At 36.8% G+C, this 21,209-nt stretch overlaps 1 protein-coding gene across 5 annotated transcripts in view; it reads right to left on the reverse strand.

Annotated features, from left to right (window-relative positions):
• GABRB2 (gamma-aminobutyric acid type A receptor beta2 subunit) overlaps window positions 1-21,209 on the reverse strand; it is a 262,866-nt gene that overhangs the window by 123,561 nt on the left and 118,096 nt on the right. For all 5 annotated transcript variants that reach the window (XM_003900467.5, XM_017960104.2, XM_017960105.3 and 2 more), the window contains exon 6: window positions 1,252-1,334. In XM_003900467.5, coding sequence (XP_003900516.3) covers window positions 1,252-1,334 — 83 coding nt within the window. The remainder of the gene's footprint in view (window positions 1-1,251; window positions 1,335-21,209) is intronic.

A 21,209-nucleotide genomic window follows, 5' to 3' on the forward strand; every position in this document is an offset into this window, starting at 1 on the left:
TACAAAAGAATTTGAACTTCGTAGAACATTATTATGCTTTCTAAATTGTAGCCATAAGTTTAGAAAATGCAACATGCAATGCTATCCTAAAAATATTTACATAAAGTTAATCATTGAAATCCTATGGACCAATTTCATTAACTAGTTCTATAAGGCAAAAATATAATTTGAAAATAATGATGATTTGAAATACAAGTATGCAATCAGTTTCTTCAAAAATACATGTAATTTAATTACCCTGGAAGCTATCTTTTAAATCGAGCGAAAATATCCGCAATGTGTCATAAATGCCATATTTCTGCTCAGAGCAATGATTTAGTCATGCTACTTGCCAGAGCCAAAACTCCTCACAAAGGCTAAGAGTACCCTCACAGCAGTCCGGTTACTCATTATTTAGAATTCTAGATATAAAATTGTCAGCTTCCAATTATTTAGTGGGATAAAGATTTCGTGAGATAAAGTATGGAAACATTGCAAAGAAGTGACAGAGACTCAAAATGTTCTTCTACCTCAAACCATCTCCCTGTGTGACCTCCAAAATGGAGATGTGTTATAAAATCACCATTTTAGCCCACCCAATAGGGCAGCTGACTGAATCATCAATGTGGAAGCTAAAATCATGGCCTAGAAAAGCAAGCACATTGCAAAACAGGTCAGCACAGTAAACAGAATTCACATACACACACACACACACACACACTCTCACAATCTTGCTCATCAGATGGCCTTCAGCAAAAAATATACTTTAGAGACTGAAAATAGTCCCTTGAAATAACAACAGAAAACATTCTATAAAACCTTACTCTATGAATGTTTTAACTAATCTGAAAGACCACATTTATTTTGCAATTACAAAGATAGAAAGTTTATGAGAGACAAAGACAGGACAACTTGTGACACTCTGCCACCTCCACCTATTTTCCAAAGCCTGTTGTAACTGTTTGCACCAATTCCATATTTTAAATGCCTGAAATAGCCCTTGGTCCCCTTCCCGGCTGTTAGCATATTCCTTTTATTGTCAGATTATTTCGTCCCTAAATATCTCTCCCGAAGATTTAGGGATGAGACTAAGAGGGTGGCAGCATAACTGAGAAAAGATGCTGTCAATGCCTCCCTCAACCAAATTTAGTGAGCTGGCAGATCCTAGCCCTAGCTCAGGGCCTGTGGTCCGGACATGAGCCAGCACCGGAGTCCTCTGCAAAAGAACCTTAAAGCAGAGTCCAGTCTAGCTGGATTCTCAGAACGACTTACAGCTCTCAATTTCCAAGGTGCAGTTTTGTTCATCCAGTGGGTACCTCCTTAGGTCCATCATGCAGGCAGCTGTGGTTGTGATTCTAGAAGATAAATAGCAATGATGAGTGTTGTTAGCAGGTCTAAGGCTGGAGCTGGGAATTTAAATCTAAGTATCAAAGAAGAGACTGTGACTTAGCCTTAGTATTAATGAAAATGACTGATGCAACTTTAATAACCATATTTCTTTATGAATCTCACACTGATTCAGAAGATAGAGACTGGACTAAATCCGTATTTCCCAACGTATGGTCCATTATCTACTTGTATCAAAATAATCTGAGAGAGTTTCTTCAAAAGGCACTTCTCATGCCCCGAGAGTGTGTTGGGGAGAGGTGGAGTGGTGCCAAAACTCTATTTTACAAGCATCACTGCTGACTGAGAATGTGGGCAAAGAATATTCCCATTTCTATCACATTTATTTTCTCCTCCTTTCCTCAAGATCAGAAAAACGTAATCTATCAATCTGAGTTTTGGTCCATCATTTTTCACCCTTCTATACATAACATAGTATTTTGCCAGTGCTTTAATATAACACACAATCAGCCTTTTATCTATACCTGATTTCAGTATTTTATCTATACCTGATTTCCGTCCTGAGTAATCTGATGTTTTCATGATCCCCTAGACAGTATACTCCTATGGGATGGCACAGTTATTTATTTAGAACACTTAGTACCTTTATTATTTTATCAGGAAAAAATAAATACGTTCCTTCAATTTGTCTTTATATTTCTGTCATTATTTTTTACTAATCTTTCTGTTGACCTTCTAGAAGCCAAAAAACATATACATTAGAGTTTTATATATTGTTTTATATATTATTATATATAAATACATATAACTATATATAATTATTATATATAAATATATATAACTATATATAATTATATATATATATAAAAAAACTCTAAAAGAGTTATCAAAGTATGTTTTCTGATTAATGAGGCATCATAGGATCATGAAAGTACACAAGTTTTAAAACATACCAAATGTAGGTATGAGTTCCATTTTTTAGTAAAAACTCCAACAGAGTACTTGGCACATAGTAGACCCTTTGAAAATTTACATCTGCTGAGGGAAACTAAAAGTAGAAATTAATGCTGAATTTGATCAACTTTAGCTTACTCTAGTGTGAGGGGTACTATACTATGTGTTGGGAACAGAGAAGAAAGATATAGCTCCAGCTTGGGAGAAATTATCTATAGCTAGACATTTTTATTTAAAAAGTCTTGGACAAAATCTAAACCAGTAACCCAGGTGGACTGAGCCGATGGAATTCCTGAGTCAGGTATGAGAGTCTCACTCCTCAGATACAGAATGGAAACGTGAGTAACTTGAAGTAAGTCATTCTCGGCTCTTTAGTTTGATTTCTGTTTCATTAAGGTTTGTGCTCTATTAATTTCGTAAGTCTCCTAGAGCTGATGTTTATCCCAATTCCTTCATTTCTTTCACCAAGTCCTGTTGGCTCTGCTGCATCGATTCCTTACCATCCCCACTGCCTCCCCTCTGAGTCTACATCCCCAATACCTTACATCCAAGGCCCTGCAGGAGCTTGGTCTCCCAGTCTCCCTATTCACTGCTCCACTATGCATTATCCACACAACCGTCAGATCTTTTAAAAACATAAATTAGATCTTTCCACTCCTCTGCTTAACATTTTCAATGGCTCTTCCAAGATGAGCCAGAGTCCTGGCTATGGCCTGTTGTATCTGGAATACTCTGGTCCTTTCCTTCCTTCCCAGTATCATCTGACTCCATGTCCTCAATCAATATCATTCGGCCTTCTTACTTGCTCACTCTGCCTAGAACATGTGTCTCCCTGATCTTTACAGAGTCCTCGCTCCTGATCCTTCAGTTGAAAATGATCTTTTCTGACAGTCCGTTTCCAAGCAGCCCACCCAAAGTGGTTGCCTTAACTAATGCTCCATCTTATCTTTCTGTTTATTTCCTTCAAGCAATCACCAAAATCTGAAATTATTTTGCTTATTTATGGCCTGTTTGTTTTTAGAGACAGGTTCTTGCTCTGTTGTCCAGGCTGGAATGCAGTGGCACAATCTCAGCTCACTGCGGTCTCAACCTCCCTGTCGCAAACAATCCTCCAGCATCCTCCCAGGGTGCTGGGATTACAGGCATGAGCCACTGCACCCAGCCTTCTTTATGTTTTGTAAGAATCTGTCTTCTAATAAAGTTTAGGCTGCTTAAGGGCACAGATTTTGTTCTATTTGCTGGTAAGGAACTCAATAAGTATCTGATGGATGAATAAGCACATGAATTTATAAAGATGCCAGGAGTTGGTTTTGCTCATTGTAATTCTTTCTATTAATATTTGGAGGATTATTTTATTACATTATTTCTCTTTTTTTTTTTTGGTTTAAAATTAGAATGTGTCTAGAATGTTGTAGAGGTTCTTTTTATATTTTAACAATAGATACATTTTAATTCATTTAAGATTACATAAATAGTACCAGAGTTTATCTTATCAACTTGATTGTTTATGTTTTCAATGGGATTTACCAAATTCTTATATTCTATAAATTCTATTAAAAGTTATATTTGCATTTTATTGTTCACTCAAGGTTAAAAAATTACAATTTATTTTGGCTCTGTGACACTTGGCTAAATTTCTCACTGGTCCACTGATGTTTTTTGTTTTTTAGTTTGGTATTACATGTACATTCATTCTGAATTGCCAATAACATATAGAGATCTTTACTATACAGAACAGACATTTTCAACAGAAATAAAATTAGGTACATGATGGGCATATTAAACACCAATGCTATTTATGTAACATGGCAGAAATAATCATGTCTTGAGAAACTAGAGAAAATTAACCTCATCTGATAGAATGGATACAAAAGATATGAAAGTTACAAGAACATATACACAATTACAAAAAAGAGAGAGAGCCAAGTTTAGAAGACTTGATTGCGTTAATGAGTGAAGTTTGCAATTGCTACTATAGATTGTGGCTCACACTTTCTGCTGATACATGTTCATGGCAACTAGCATCCGTGAACTGGTGCTGGAAACACCAAGAAAAATATACTGGCTAATACTACTGCAAGAGCAATGAGTTCTACTCATGGTTTAAAAATAAATTAGAAGAAAGTGTTTTCCTCACAAACATATTCCTATTTAGTCCAGCATTTTACTGTTGGTTTAATGGTATAATACACTTCATAAAGCTAAAAGACATTTATAATGTCTTCTAGTCAATATTTACAAAGCATTTGTAAGTGTCTTCTGTTGGATTAGAACAGAAACTTTGCAGCCAAAATAGTCCATTTGGAGTCCGGATCACGTAGTCGATGATGAGTAACAGACAAGTCATTTGTATTCTCTGACACTTAGTTGCCTCATCCTGAAAATTTCAATGAAAACTTGCCACCCTACTTTGGTGTGATATAACAAAAGTAGGAATATTTTTAACTCATAAAATGTTCTGCAACTTTTGTTATAGTTATTACTACCTGCTAATATGTAGATAGTGATAACTCATTTTACTAGAAGTTATTTGGCAGTGTGAGTACATCTTTATATACATAAAGACATGTAGAATACCCACACACTTACATTATAAGCAAGGCAGAGATATCAAGATGGATGTAAATAGCTTCCCAACACATAAATTTGCAAAATAAATAATTACTCCCTACATATATATGGAATTCTAAGAAACAAAATATAGATGTACAACAAGCTTGCATCTTTCCAGGTGTGTTATGAGATCAGGAGCCACATCTGTTCTGTCATACTTATATCTCAAGCCCTTTGATAAGTACCTGGCACATGCCACCAACCCTAAATAAAAAATATTAATAATAATAATAAAACCAATATAACAATAAATAAAACAAAGGGAGGGATCAATAAACATAAGCATTCCAAAACTAAAGATTTTGATGCAATTCTCTATATTTAGTAAGTGCCTTATTTAACTCATGTAAAAACTCGCAAATATATTTGGAAGTTAAAATATAGAAGAAGCTATCCTGGAATTAATCTATTCCAAAAAGCTCAGGAATAAGCATCTAAATCTGTTCTTTGGGACTTTTTGATTTATAACAGAGCTATTTCTACAGGAAGAAGTCAACACAATAAACACAGTTAATGAGCTTTTCATGAACATGTCTTTCTGAGTGATGACAAACATCCTTAGTGGATCTTAAATAAATCAACCACACTACTAGGAGTCTTTGAAGTGAGGCTAGTACACCATTATGCAGGTATCCTGATTAATTTTTAAGACCATTGTGAAACAATTCTGTCTTCAATCAAAGGAAAGAGTCAATGATGCCTCAAGAATGTGTCTTATTTACCCACAGTAAATCGTCTGCAGTTAAAAGTGGAAAAGGTTCTTCCATGGGGTAAATTCTATTGCATGATGAAGACCACCCTTGGGAAATGCTAATATTCTGACTGGACTAAGAGATGTTTGGATAAACTCTTTACTACTTAGCCAATGGAAAATATTATCCCAAAATTACTTGTGTCATAAAATATTAACATAGAGCAAGAAAACAAATACATAGCACAGCCTAAACAGTCACTCAAGGCATCTATAAAATCAAGAAGTACAACTAAGCCAGTATTTTTTACCACAGGCATAGTTAATATTTTATAAAATCAAGAAATACAACTAAGCCAGTATTTTGTACCAAAGCCATAGTAAATATTTTATAGTGTCATTACCTGAGATTTATTGATGCTACCATAGTATTCCAAGTTTTTTGTTTGTTTGTTTGTTTTGTTTTGTTTTGTTTGACAGAGTTTCGCTCTTTCGCCCAGGCTGGAGTGAAGTGGTGCGATTTCGGCTCATAGCAACCTCCACTCCCCAGGTTCAAGCGATTCTCCTGCCTCAGCCTCCTGAGTAGCTGGGATTATAGGCAACCGCCACCACACCCAGCTAATTTTTGTACTTTGAGTAGAGACGGAGTTTCGCTATGTTGGCCAGCCTGGTCTTGAACTCCTGACCTCAGGTGATCCACCCGCCTCGGCCTCCCAAAGTGCTAGGATTACAGGCATGATCCACCGCACCCGGTCCCAAGGTTGTTTTTGTTTTGTTTTGAGACAGGGTCTCACTCTGTCACCCAGACTGGAGTGCAATGGCATGATCTCAGCTCACTGCAACCTCCACTCCCCCAGGCTCAAGCAATCCTTCTACCTGAGCCTTCTAAGTAGCTGGAACTACAGGTGTGCACCACCATACTTGGCTAACTTTTTAAATTTTTTGTAGAGACAAGGTCTCACTATATTGTCCAAGCAGGTCTTGAATTCCTGTGCTCAAGCAATCCTCTCATCTCGGCCTCCCTAAATGTTGAGATTGCAGGAATAAGCCACCATGCCCAGCCAGCATTCCAAATTCAGATATGACATCTGGATCCAAGTTTGAATATGACCAAAGATAGCTTTTAAGTAATAACAAATGCCTTTGCCAGCTGATATGAAAACCTCAGAATCATAATCAAGGTGACGTAACTTGGGCCTTTCAGTAGCCTCCTTAAGAGGGGCTTCAGGACTAGAATATATGGTCAAACATATGAGACTCTTGTTAGGATTTTTTACCCAGAAATTATAAGAAAGTGACTTTGGACTTCTACCTTATTTGATTTCTTTATATAAGCAACCATCCAATTATTCCACAAGAAAAAATACATCTTTGTATGTTTAAAAAAATTAGATGCCTTAACCCTAACTATATTCAAAACATATTGTTGTAATACACAGCATGCTTTTACTTTGTTCAAAATGTGTATTTACATAGAAGCACAATTTATTCTAATGACAAAGAATAAAGAAATTCTCCAGCATTAGTGGGCATCAATTACTAGAGAAAAATTAACATGTTAAAAATGCCAATTATAAAAAATATATCGATATATATTTTTGCAAACTACAAAGCAAACTAATATAAAAACTTCAGCTAATGGGCGAAAAGATCTAATTGCTGAATTTAAGCCTTAGAGTATGAACTAAATTTCTGAAAATTCTAAAGAGCTCACCTGAGTCTTTTCCTCCAATATTACTTTAAAAAATTTTTACTTTCAAATTCTCCAAGAAGACTTGAGGTTATTCTGTGTCTCACAACCATCTTAGTTAGAAAATGGAATTAATATCTTACTTATATTTCCTTAAAATATGCTCTTATTTTTGTAGAACAGATAAAACATTGCTTGTAGGAGTTAAGTGACTTTCACTTTGGCATTCTCACTAATAACTAACATATTAATTGATCACTTACTAGGTTCCAGACACTATCTAGTGTCACTGACATATATCATCTCATTTAATGTGAATTAAGTCCTATTGTTATTCCCATTTTATACATGAGAAAATTGAGGCACAGAAAAGTAGAGTGATTTTCCCCAAGAATCACACAGTGAGTGGTAGAGCTGGAATATGAATTTTGGATGTTTGACTCCAGAGACCACATTTTTAACTAGAATGTGGTAACTAACCTCCTAGTTGACCTTGTTAAAGTCATTTAGCTTCTCTGGAGGATTGATCAATTTCTTATATACCAAATGAGCTTAGAAATTCTGTAATCCCATGAAAATACATTACATGTTCTGTGACCTTGTATATTTTGTAATTTTGTTTTACCCACACATTCAAATGCTGCATTTCACAGCTGTTCATTCTGTTTTAGTCAATTATGTAGATTAGCCCACCCCAGACAAGCAAATACAGGCCTCTCCCCAAGGAGTCCCACTTAATATTTCTCCCTGATTGAAGGTCTCCCTCAGCATTCCTCGCCATTCTATCCTCTTGATTTACCTCCACAGAGGCCTTCTGCTTAGATTAAAATCTCCTAGACTCATGCATAATTGTTTTTAAAAGCTCTTTAAAAGTCCTCATATAGAGTCACATGCACTACTATGCTCAACTTTGTAATCACCAAAAAAAGTAAGATTGCTAGCAATCATGTTCCCATTTGATAAATCATGCATTTCAGATTAGAGCTATTTGTACTCTTCTGCAGCTGTTTGGCCTTCTGTGACTCTTTCATTTTCTGGAATCTTATCCTCTGCAAAGAAACTGTGACCATGAAAGGGCTACACAGGTTTCTGCCACAAATGCAGGCACTATTACGAAGACATTCCCTTAAATAGCATGCTGTGGAATCAAAGCAACACTATCCAACAAAAACCTCATTTTTTGTGAGCATATAAATACTACTCAATCGAAAATATTAATAGATATAGCTATTAATCAACCTCAGCCATTATTCTTATTCTGTTGCTAATTCCTTGATGACCAACCTTTCTCATATTACATTCCTGGCGGTCTCATCTATAGGTACTTTGTTTATCTCAGAGGTGAGAACATACTATCTTCTAAGTTGTGTCTTAGAGGAAGTCTGCATCCCTGAAAAAGAGTAATCATTCTCTTTGTTAAATTGTAACCACTGAAATCTGGACTCCTGCCTCCCACCATATACAAAAATTAACTCAAGATGGATTAGATAGTTAAGTATAAGACTCAAAACTATAAAAATCCCAGAAGTAAACATAAGAAAAACTCTTCTTGACCCTCGATCTAGGCAAATAATTCATGACTCAGACTTCAAAAGCAAGTGCAACACAAACAAAAAGAGACGAACGGGACTTAATTAAACCAAAGGACAAGACAACCTACAGAATGGGAGAAAATGTTTGCAAACTAGGTATCTGACAAAGACTACTATCCAGAATCTACAAGGAATTCAAACAATGGAACAAGTAAAAAAACAACATCATTAAGAAGTGAGCAAAAGACATTCACAGACATTTCTGGCCAAGTGCTATGGCTCATACCTATAATCTCAGTGCTTTGGTATGCCGAGGAGGGCAGATCACTTGAGCCCAGGTGTTCAAGACCAGCGGGGAAAGCATGGCAAAATCCTGTCTCTACAAAAAATACAAAAATTAGCTGGGCATGGTGGCACACGCCTGTGGTCCCAGCTACTTGGAAGGGTGAGATGGAAAGATCATCTGAGCCTTGGAGGTCAAGACTGCAAAGAGCCTTGGAGGTCAAGACTGCAAAGAGCCTTGGTTGAGACACTGCACTCTAGCCTGGGTGACAGAGCGAGACCGTGTCGAAAACAAACAAACTAATTAACAAACTAACTAACAAAAAAGATATTTCTTAAAATAAGCCACACAAGTTGTCCACAAACATATGAAAAAAAATGTTCAACATCACTAATCATCAGAGAAATGCATGTTAAAACCATAATAAGATACCATCTCACCCCAGTCGGAATGACTATTATGAAAAAGTAAAAAATGGCAGATGTTGGCAAGGATATGGTGAAAAGGGAACACTTATACACTGTTGGTGGGAATGAAAATTAGTATAACCTTTATGGAAAACAGTATGGAGATTTCTCAAAGAACTAAAAATAGAGCTACCATCCAACCAAGCAATCCAACTACTGGGTCTCTAACCAAAGGAAAATAAACTGTTATGCCAAAAAGATAACTGCTCTTATACGTTTATCTCAGCACTATTCACAATAGCAAAGTCATGGAATCAACCTACGTATCCATCAACAAATGACTGGACAAGGAAAATGTGGTATATATACACTGTAGAATTCTATGCATCAATGAAAAAGAATGAAATCTTGTCTTTGCAGCAACACGGATGGTGCTGGAGGCCATTATCCTAAGTGAAACTAACTGAGAAACAGAAAGGCATGTTCCTCATTTGTAAGTGGGAGCTAAACAATGTGTACACATGTACCTACAAAGGAAAACAACACACAATGGGGACTGCAAAAGGCAGGGAGGTAGGAGGGCAGTGAGGGTTGACAAATTACCTACAAGGTTCAGTGTTCACTATTTGAGTAGTGAACACTACCCTAGAAGCCCAAGCCTCACCATCATGCAATCTATCCGCATAACGAAACTGACCATGTAACCTCTGAATCTATAAAAATAAAAACAAATAAAAATTTTTAAAGATCATGATAAGAAATATAGTTGAACCAGAGTCTCTTACAGACTAGAAAGTCACTCGCTATTTCAAAAGTGATTAATTTTTTCTCATTTTAAAACAAATGCCTCAATATGCCAGATACTTTTTATTGCATTCATTAAAATAGTTCTCTAATATTTTATTTTGATTTGTGACACATCGGAGTGACACCATTTCAGAACAAGTTTATCAGTTTTATCCAAGTCTTTTAATTTTTTTAACAAATGCAAAAAAAAAAAATGTGGCTTGAAGATGCTTATGTACAGCTAGCCAGTGACAGACCAAATTACAGCCTCAGCTGGGTCTCTTTTCACTTATTCCAAGTATTATTTGAAAATGTGAACTACACATGTTGGGCGTCTTCCCTTCCTTTTCAGTTCCACAATCTACCTTTAACCACCAAGTTGTGTGTCCCTAAAGAGTAGACAGTTTGGACTTCTGAAACTGGCTCCCTGGGCTTCAGGGCAGATGTGGCCAACGGGGAGCGGGGCAGGAGTCTGGGGTTGGAGGAGAGGGAGACCAGGGAAATTGTCTCCCTCTGCAAAATGTGTGGCCAGGTTCCCCTGTCTTGCTTCTGTAAAACCTGTGGCCAGGTTCCCTTGTCTGTTCCCTCCTTTTCCTCTTCAGAACTGGAAGGCTGCAGAGCTAGTGGCAACCTGGGGATTCTATCTCTGGGAGGAAGGGAGTGCTGCTCTTCTCTTTGTAAATAGTCTTTTCATTGCAGTCTCCTCAAATTACCCCATTTTCAGTGTGCCATCTGCTGCCTGTCAGGTCTCTGACTGATAGAATACATTGTAGAAGTGTATTTAAAATCTGAGGTTCTTCTAGCTAGGCTGTCCATCAAAAAATTAGAACTCTTCCATTCTTGGGTCCTTTGTGTTGGGATTTTGGGGTTAAGGGAATGAAGGTTCCTACCGCCTTAAATGAACTTCCCCCTTCCTATCATTTTGATGTCAGCTCATCACAACCCACCTAAGGAGCCTTCTCCCACCACCCAACTAAAGCAACCCTTCTGCCCTCACCATTGGCCACAGCCTCATCCCCAGGTTTATTTTCTTCATATTTGTCACCATCTGAAACTATGCTGTGTGTGTATTTGCTTAATTGCTACTTTCTGGGCCCTTTAAAGGATTCAGCTCTGTCTAGTGTTGGGTTTTCCAGAAGCAGACCCTGAAGGACATTTATTAAGGACCACCACCTGTGAAAGAAAGGCAACTGTAGGGTTGAACAAAGACGGCAAACTGTGATGCATGAGGCAAAGCTCTATGGAGCCTCAGCAACCCAGCAGGGGAGATCTGGCAGGAGTCTTGCCATTAGAGCGACCCCCAGATAAATAAAACGGCCTTTATATCCTCTCTTTCCCACCACCACCTATTTACACACCTTCCTGGGACATGCAGCATCAGTGAACGGAGGAAAAAAATATGTGCAATTAAATTTTTTCTCTTTCGTGGTAGGGCACTTGCTGAAAGTTCAGTGGGCAACATATTCTGTGGCTGACCCAGTCTCTAACATGCCCCCACACATAGTTTCACTGCAGTACATGGCTGCAACTGCACAGAAAATATGTGTGAGGGCTTGTCATAGGGTCCCTTGGTGTCGGCTTCAGGAAAACCCAACATCAGTCAGACCCTCAATCCACTATGGGGCCCAGAAAATAGCAATTAAGCAAATACAAACACAGGATATTTTCAGATGGTGACAAATATCGTGAAGAAAATAAAACGAGTCAGTGACCAATGGTCAGGGAGGAAAGGCTGCTTTAACTGGGTGGTGGAGTAGGCTTCTTAGGTGGGCTATGATGAGCTGAAATTTTCTACAACAAAAACTAAAATAAACATTTTCTTTTACATAAAATAGAAAGTAAATATGTGGAAAAATGCTTAACAGCATTAGAAACCACAAATATGTATTAGAAATATAAATTAAGCCATGACAATCATTGCTTATCTAATCAGCAAAAATTAAAGGAATTATAATATCTGGTACTACAAATTCTTCAGGGAAACAGATCCTCTTGCACATACTGGCAGGAGGACTGTAAATTGCCACAAACTTTCTGAAGGGTGATTAGACAACATTAATCAAAATCCACTGAATGTGCAAACATGTGTTCCTAAAAATTCCACTTTAATAAACTAATGGGAATTTATACAAAACTGTATGCCAGGATGTTAAACACAACTTTATTTATAGTTGGGCAAAAAAAATCTCAGAAACATTCTAGGTAAGTACTATATAGGTATATACGTATCTATAGCTAATATATAAGGAGATTTAAATGAAGTTTGATTCCATATACATACTACATAGATGTATATGTATACCTAGCTAATATATAAGGATGTTTAAATGAATTTTGATCCAGTCACATGATATAATAAAAAACACCTTAAGAAGAGTGAGGACATAGGAAACTTTTATTAATAAGTGAAGATTAAAAGAGCATACAGGAAATCACATTGTATAGTATGATTTCATATTTATTTTAAAAGGTTTATTAACTGTAACAATGACTAAAAATATACTAAAATAAGCAGTGGAAATATAGTTGATTTTTGTTTTCTTATATTTTCTATAGTTTCACTGTTTCTATGGTGAATATGCATTTTTCCCTCTAAAAAACGTTATGAAGAGAATTTACCCTAAGTTTGCACTAAGGCTATTGCTTGTCAGTAACTTACTCTATTTTCAATAGCCTGTGTTCTCTACATGAGATACGGGATATACATGGGATATTAGCGTTCCATGGGTTGTAAATGATCAGCATAACTATGTCAAATGTAGGCGCTTCCATAAACTGCATGTGCCATCTAAATGTTGGTGGAAATATCATCATTTAATTACAGGTTTTCAAAGTAGAAAAGATGATAAAATGATGTCTATACAAATATCTTTCTAATGATTGAATTCCATCCATAAGATCTCTATAATTATTGTTCTAATGAATCTCTTCAGTGATTTGGAACTCATTCTCTCTGAAAGGAAACTGTTCCATCTTTGAAAAGCTATGATTACCAGGAAGTTTTTCCATATTTAACAGTTTCAATTCAATTCTTTAATTGTAAATTATTTATTCATGTACTTGCAGGGTTTTTTTTTTTTTTTTTTTTTTTGTCTGAGGGGCGTTTCTCTTTTGCTTAGTGATGCATTCGAGTTTTTGATATTTTGTTGTGATAAAAGCTATCAATCATTTACATTTTTATTTCTTAAACTGTTTTGTGTCACGAAAATCCCTCTTCATCCTGAGAGAAGATGAAGATTTCAAGATAGGCATACCTCCTTTTATTGTGCTTTGCTTTATTGCACCTTGTAGACATTGTGCTTTTACAAATCGAAGTTTTGTGGCAACCATGTGTCAAGCAAGTCTACTTGTTCCCATTTTCTTCCAAATCATGTGCTCACTGCCTGTCTCTGTGTCAAATTTTGGTAGTTATCACAATATTTCAAACTTTTCAACCTTTATTATATCTGTCACAGTCATCTGTGATCAGTGATTTCTGACATTACTACTATAATTGTTTTGGGGAGCCATGAAGCATGTCCATATAAGACAGTGAACTTAATAGAATGCTTACGACCAGCCATACCCATCTCTCTCTCTCCTCAGGCCTTCCTATTCCCTGAGACACAACAATATTGAAATTAGGTCAATTAATAATTCTACAATGGCCTCTAGGTATTCTAGTGAAGGAAGGGTTTCCATGTGTCTCACTTTAAAGTAGAAGCTAGAAATGATTAAACTTAGTAAGAAAGGCATGTGATAGCCAAAACAGGCTGAAAGCTAGGCCTCTTGTGCCAAATAGCCATGTTATGAATGCAAAACAAAAGTTCCTGAAGAAAATTTAAAGTTCTATGCCAGGGAACACATGAATGATAAGAAAGCAAAACAACATTATTGCTGATATGGAGAAAGCTCTGGATGGAAAATCAAATCATCCACAACATTCCCTTAAGCTGAAGCCTAATCCAGAGAAAAGCCGTAAATCTCTTTAATTCCATGAAGGCTATGAGAGGTGAGGAAGCTGCAGAAGACAAGTTGGAAGCTAGCAGAGGTTGATTCATGAAGTATAAGGAAAGAAGGCATCTCCATAACATAAAAGTGCAAGGTGAAGTTCAAGTGCTGATGGAGAAAAGCTGTAGAAAATTATCCAGAAGATCTAGCTAAGGTAATCGATGTAGGTGGCTACTCCACACAACAGACTTTACATGTAGACAAAACAGCTTTTCATTGGAAGAAGATGCTATCTAGGACTTGCATAGCTAGGAGGAGAAGTCAATTCCTCGATTCAAAGCTTGAAAGGACAGGCTGACCTTCTTATTAAGGGCTGGTGACTCTTGTTAATGCAGGTGGTGACTTTAAGTTGAACGTAGGGCTCACTGACCATTCCCAAAATCATAAGGCCCTTAAGAGTTATGCTAAATCTGCTTTTCCTGTGCTCTGTAAATGGAAGGACAAAGTCAGGATAATAGCACATCAGTTTACAGCATGATTTACTAACTATTTTAAGCCTACTGTTGAGACCTACTACTCAGAAAACAGGTTCCTCTCAAAATGTTACTCTTCATTGACAATGGCCCTGGTCATCCAAGAGCTCTTATGGAGATATACAAGGAAATTAATATTTTTTATGCCTACTACTACGACATCCATTTTGCTGCCCATGGATCAAGGAGTAATTTTGACTTCTGGGTCTCATTATTTAAGAAATACATTTCATAAGGTTATTGCTGTCATGTATAGTGATTCCTTTGATGGATCTAGGCAAAGTAAATTGAAAACCTGTAAATAATTCACTATTCTTTTTTTTTTTTTGATGGAGTCTCACTCTGTCACCCAGGCTGGAGTGCACTGGTGTGATCTCGGCTCACTGCAAGTTCTGCTTCCCAGGGTCATGCCATTCTCCTGTCTCAGCCTCCTCAGTAGCTGGGACTACAGGTGCCCACCACTAGGCCCAGCTAATTTTTTGTATTTTTAGTAGAGATGGGGTTTCACCATGTTACCCAGGGCAGTCTTGATCTCCTGACCCTGTGATCTGCCTGCCTTGGCGTCCTAAAGAGGTGGGATTACAGGCGTGAGCCACGGTGGTTGGCCAGAATTCACCACATGGGAGGAGGTCAAAATACCAACATTAATAACAGTTTAGAATAAGCTGATTCTACCCTCATCGATGACTTTAAGGAGTTTATGACTACAGTGGAGGAAGTCACTACAAATGTAGTAGAAATAGTAAGAGAGCTAGAATTAGAAGTGAAACTTGAAGATGTGACTGAATTTATGCCATCTCATGATGAAACTTTAATGATTGAGTATTTTCTTCTTATGGATGGACAAAGAAAGTGATTTCTTGAGATAAAACCTATTCCAGGTGAAAATGCTATGAATATCATTGAAATGACAATGAAGAACTTACAGTATTACATGAACTTAGTTGATAAAGCAGCAGCATGGTTTGAAGGATTGACTCCAATTTTGAAAGAAGTTCTATGGGTAAAATGCTATCAAGCAGAAAAGCATGCCACAGAGAAATCATTTGTGAAATGAAGACTCAATCAATATGATAACTTCATTGTTGTCTTATTTTAATAAATTATTCCAGACACCCCAAATCAGCAATCACCACCCTGATCAGTCAGTAGCCATAAACATCAAGGCAAGGCTCCCCACCTCCAAAAAGATTATGACTCACTGAAGGCTCAGATAATCATTAGTACATTTTTTAAGCAATGAAGTATTTTTTAAATAAGGAATGTACATTATTTGTATTAAATATAATGTTACTGCACACAATACATTACAGTACAGTGTAAACATAACTTTTTTTTGCATTGGGAAACAAAAAGTTGTGATTGACTTTATTGTGATATTTGCTTTACTGCAGTGGTCCACGAAAAAACCTGCAATATCTCTGAGGTATGCCTCATATTTCTGTCTTACGGTCTCAATGTTTATAGTTAATTATTAAATCTATCAGAAGTTAATATTGACATACAGTGTGCATGAGGACATAGCTTACATTTTTCATAGAAATACCATCTTTCTCCTAGCAAATTGTCTTTTTTTTCATATATAATATGTGATGAGGATGTGAATTAACTGACATTCTCATAATCGCTTGTAGAATATAAATTGGTTCAACCTTTGTAAAGGATAACTTGGATATCAAGAATCTCCCACATGTTGACCCAGTAGTATTACTTACAGGATTTTATCCAATGGAAGCAATTAGAGAAGAAAAGAAAAGCGTACACAAAGATCTGCATCACTACATGAGTCGTAACGGTGAGGAGTGGCAGCACAGTGTTTGGTAAAGGAACATAAGTTTGCCATGCACACAGGCACCGAGGGCAAGAATGAGACAATAGAAATCAAGCAGTGCTGGACTTGGGTCTTGATTTTACCTCTTGCTATGTAGAGGAGCTGCTAATATGCAAAAGTTCCTTTTGAACTTTGGACAAAAATTTATTCCGAATTGAGTGGAAGCAGAACCCTGCGACTCTCCCCAAAAAGCAATAAGCATAATTTTCTTCTAACTTGTGGAAATCATTTCATTCCTTCAGAAGCTTTTAATTACTTGGAGGAGTTCTAAAGGGTCGACTGGGGGAGGGTGGTACATGCAAATCAGGGCAACAAAAACTAAAACTGAGAGAACCTTTTATAATTGAAGAGAGATTAAAACAAAAATCATCTAGAAGACGAATCAGGAAAAAAAAATGCACTTGACTGAAAATTCCCTCTCAAAACACACATCTGTAATGCAGGGTTGTTTAAAAACACGAGATAAAACGAAGAAAAACATCCCCTTGTACCCAAATGATGGCATATTTAGTAAGAAGCTCAGTTGACTAAATAAAGAATTAAAGCAGAATGAAATGAATCATAATAAAAAGAAACTGGGGCTCATTTTAAAGAAGGATTTCAAAGAAACAAAAAGATTCGGAAGAAAAGGGTATAAATGCTCATGTTGGAAATTACACACAATTTATAATAAAAAGCACTAACAATATTATAGCATATTGGCAAGAAGGCAAGGATGAAAGAGATCACACTTGACCCCAGGATGAAAAAAAGAAAGTGATAACAGGAGCCGTTAGAAAAGAAGATGTGTATGACACCATTGTCATATGGACAATTTCATTTCACACAAGCTGGAAGATGGGAACAGGGTTGAAAGATTGAGAGAATGGTCAACCAAGATAAAGAACAGCTGCGTCGTGACTATTTCCCAGTAATTCCCCATCCTGGTCTTTGACTTTTTCCTGTCTCTTCTTCTCTTTCTCTTAAAAAATAAAGAGCAAAAAATACGGCACGAGGGCTTCATAATTCAGTAAAATGATACTGGAGATTAAAATCTGAAAATGAATTGTTTAATAGCTGAATGAACTCTGCCTCACTGGAGAAGGAGAAGACTAATAGATGTAATAACAGTCTCCATTTACATGGAGGGCTTTAGGGAGTGAGGATCAGCTGTTCACATTTTCTGCAACGGACCAAACAGGAAGCTTTGCCTATAAATTATAACATAAATGACTTGGAGGATTTAGGTTAAACAGAAAGATTCCTTGGCAGATAGTCAGGGATGTAAAATAATGAAATGTCTCTACTGAGTTGATGGTAGATTTTCCTTTCTGGAGATGACGAGTAAAGAATAGGTTCACCTGTCAAGGTGATGGAAGCAGGGCCTACCAATGACTCAGAATAGTCTCAGCGGGGTTCCCTACGTTCAGGTTCACCAAAGCAGCCTCTATCTTTAATTCCTAGGAACTGAAGCAAATGCCTAAATCCTTTGCAGCCTCAGCACACCTTTGTTAATTTGGCTTGTAATGAATTTTAGCTTAAAAAAACAGACAAAAACTTTAGCGATTGCTAAATGTAATTACATAACTGAAGAGTGCTAATACAGCCTAGAAATATTAAAGTATCTCAAAGCATGCTTAATGACAACAAGGGCTAGGTAAAGATATATTTCCGTCAGGTAATTATTAACAAAATGGTTTAGGAGTATTCTCAGAGCACTGGGATGCAACATTATAAGTTGGTTACAATTTTCATGCTCAGTGTTCACAGTAGTTAAGGCATTTGTGGTGGTGTAACATACAACATTGCTAATGAGTAATTATTTCTAGAGCAATTATTTTTAAGTGATTGAGATGTATTGTACTGCTGTGACACAACTGATTTTACATTTACTTTCTCAATAGCCTTCTTGCCTTTCCCACTCCACCCCCTCTCCCCCTGCCCCATTCAAAAGCATATTAGACTCTTTTCCTGAGAGGAAAAAAAAATAGACTAATAATTACCAAATGCATGCCATCTCTTGAGAGAAATACAGTGCAATAAGCTAGTGGCTCCTAAATCCTTTGTTTTGTTCTGTTTTATGTAGTTGCAACTTTGAGGTTTATAGCTGAATTTGACAGGATACATATAGACAGTAAAATGATTACTGCAGTGAAGCAAATTAACATATCTATCATCTCAGAGAGTTACCTAGGGGTGCCTGTGTGTGTGTGTGACAAGAGCAGCTGAAGTCCACCTGACAAAAATTAGTAACACAATTTTATTATCTATAGTCTTCACATAGAACATTAGCTTTCCAGACTGCTTCTTCCTGCATATTTGCTACTTTGTATCCTTTGACCTATATCTCCTCATTTCATCCCCTACACCCTTGGGAACCACTGTTTTATTCTCCACCATCAGGGAGTTAAGGCAAGTATAAGGATTTTGAATTGGATAATATATAAATTTAAAACCTAAATGTGCAAGTTTATTATAATTTGGTCAATAATTTTCAAAAAGTCATTAAACTACAGAGTTGTAATACACCTAAATGATACTAGATGAATTAATCACTATTAATCTATTCATAGCCTTCATTCAGCATGGTGCTTGCTAAACCCTGTAGAAGGCATTGTACAAAATTGTTATGATGTTATGGTCTTTGACCTTAAGGACCATACAATCAAAGCTCAGATGCAAGATAAACTAACCTAGGAAGCTATTGCCTCAGCAACTTTGGATAATTATTTAACCTACTTGAGACTCAATAATAACAATAGCACAAAAACAATTAGGGCATCTACCTCTGAACATAGATATAAAGACTAAAACAATGCACAGAAATTGTTTGGCATGGAAAAAGCATTTCCACAAATTTTACCTATAAATGTAAAATGACTATATTTATTTTTATTTATGAGTATTATTATTAGGCATCACATGGTAAGTACCAATAATGTATAAGACCTGAAATTGGCCAGGCACGGTGGCTCACTCCTGTAATCTCAGCACTTTGGGAGACCAAGGCAGGCAGATCACCTGAGGTCAGGAGTTCAACACCAGTCTGGCCAGCATGGTGAAACCCCGTCTCTACTAAAAAATACAAAAATGAGCTGGGCATGGTTATGCGCACCTGTAATTCCATCTACTAGGGAGGCTGAGGCAGGAGAATCACTTGAACCAGGAGGCAGAAGTTGCAGTGAGCTGAGTTCACACCACTGCACTCCAGCCTGGGTGACACAGCAAGACTCCATCTCGAAAAAAAATAAAAAAATCCTGAAATAAGGAAAATGATTGGAAGCTGAGGCAGCCATTGCAGATAAAATGAGCTAATGAGCTACAAGTTAGGTGATGAAAGATATACAAGATTTTGCTAGATACAGTGTTTAGCCTGGAGGGATATTCAGTCAGCATGGAGTAGTGTGAGCACATGACCAGAACCAGGACACTGTGGTAAGATGAATAGAACAACTTGACTGGTAAGCAAATGTGTTGAGATTTAAACCTGGTGAAGGATGGATGAAAGTAAACAATAGTTGACTTTAAATTTCAGGCTTACTAGTTTGTATTTTATCTACTGAAAACTTCAGAGCATAATTATGACATAAAACACACAATATGCTGAAATTATAAGGGATTTAAGTCTAATCAAGGAGTCACAAACTCAGATGCATAGATGGTAGGCTTACGACCTCTGTAGTATGAGGAGTAGGTTCGACATAAGACAAAAGGGAATGGTGGGGAATGTGGTGAACTACAGAAAACACTCCGTCTAGATACGGTATCAATTTCCCAGCTTTAGCTTATTGTTACCTGTGGGAAAGGAGACCCAGTGTTCATGCTCTTTAGATTTTTAAAAAGATAATTAAGAAGTCTACATTTTAAAATGAAATGCCCTAATTTTGAAAGTACTGTGTTGGTCGAATAAAATATTTATATGAATTTGTCTGTCCTGAGGGCTAATGTTAAGCAGCCCTTGATATAATCTGTAATTTGTAAATGTGGTATAAAAGCCTCCGATAAACTAAGTGATTCGCCCTAATTGAAACACAGAGTTAGTTAGAGGTTTGCAAGGGCAACTCAACCCAACACCAAACTAAAACTCACTGAAGGTTAAGGATTTATTCCAGTCAGCATGGAACTGTATGAGTACTTGGCCACAGCCAGGATATCTATGAGGTTTCAGTGCAACTTTCCTTTTACTAATACAGTACATTTCTTTGAATTTTAGATTATTTTTTCATCACAGCCTTAAACAATGTAGTAGATGAACACAGGGCAGAAAAAAAATGTTGTGAGTGTTAGCCCTCTTTTCTTTGGTATCAGTTCAGTAGAGAGAAAAGAACATGCTTCGGGTAGCCACCCAGTCACTTAGACTCAGGGACAAACACACCAGAGTTTACCATTTTCTAGTCATGTAACCCAAAGAGGTCAGTTTGCTTGTTTTTAAAATGGAAATAATGATGCCTAGTGTATAGAGTTGCTGTGAGGATAACATGGAATTTGATAGCTTGATAACATGCTATCACTACCGTTTGAGTGACAGGGTCATGAAACTCGGCTTAAAAACATTGATTTAAGAAAGAAAGAAAAATACTGAGTTAAGGATCAGGAAAGGATGTTCTGATGCGAGTACTTATGTTCAAGCTCCCTGGGAAGTGTAATTTAAAGC

The sequence above is a fragment of the Papio anubis genome, chromosome 5, assembly GCF_008728515.1.
Source record: "Papio anubis isolate 15944 chromosome 5, Panubis1.0, whole genome shotgun sequence".
Lineage (NCBI taxonomy): Eukaryota > Metazoa > Chordata > Mammalia > Primates > Cercopithecidae > Papio > Papio anubis.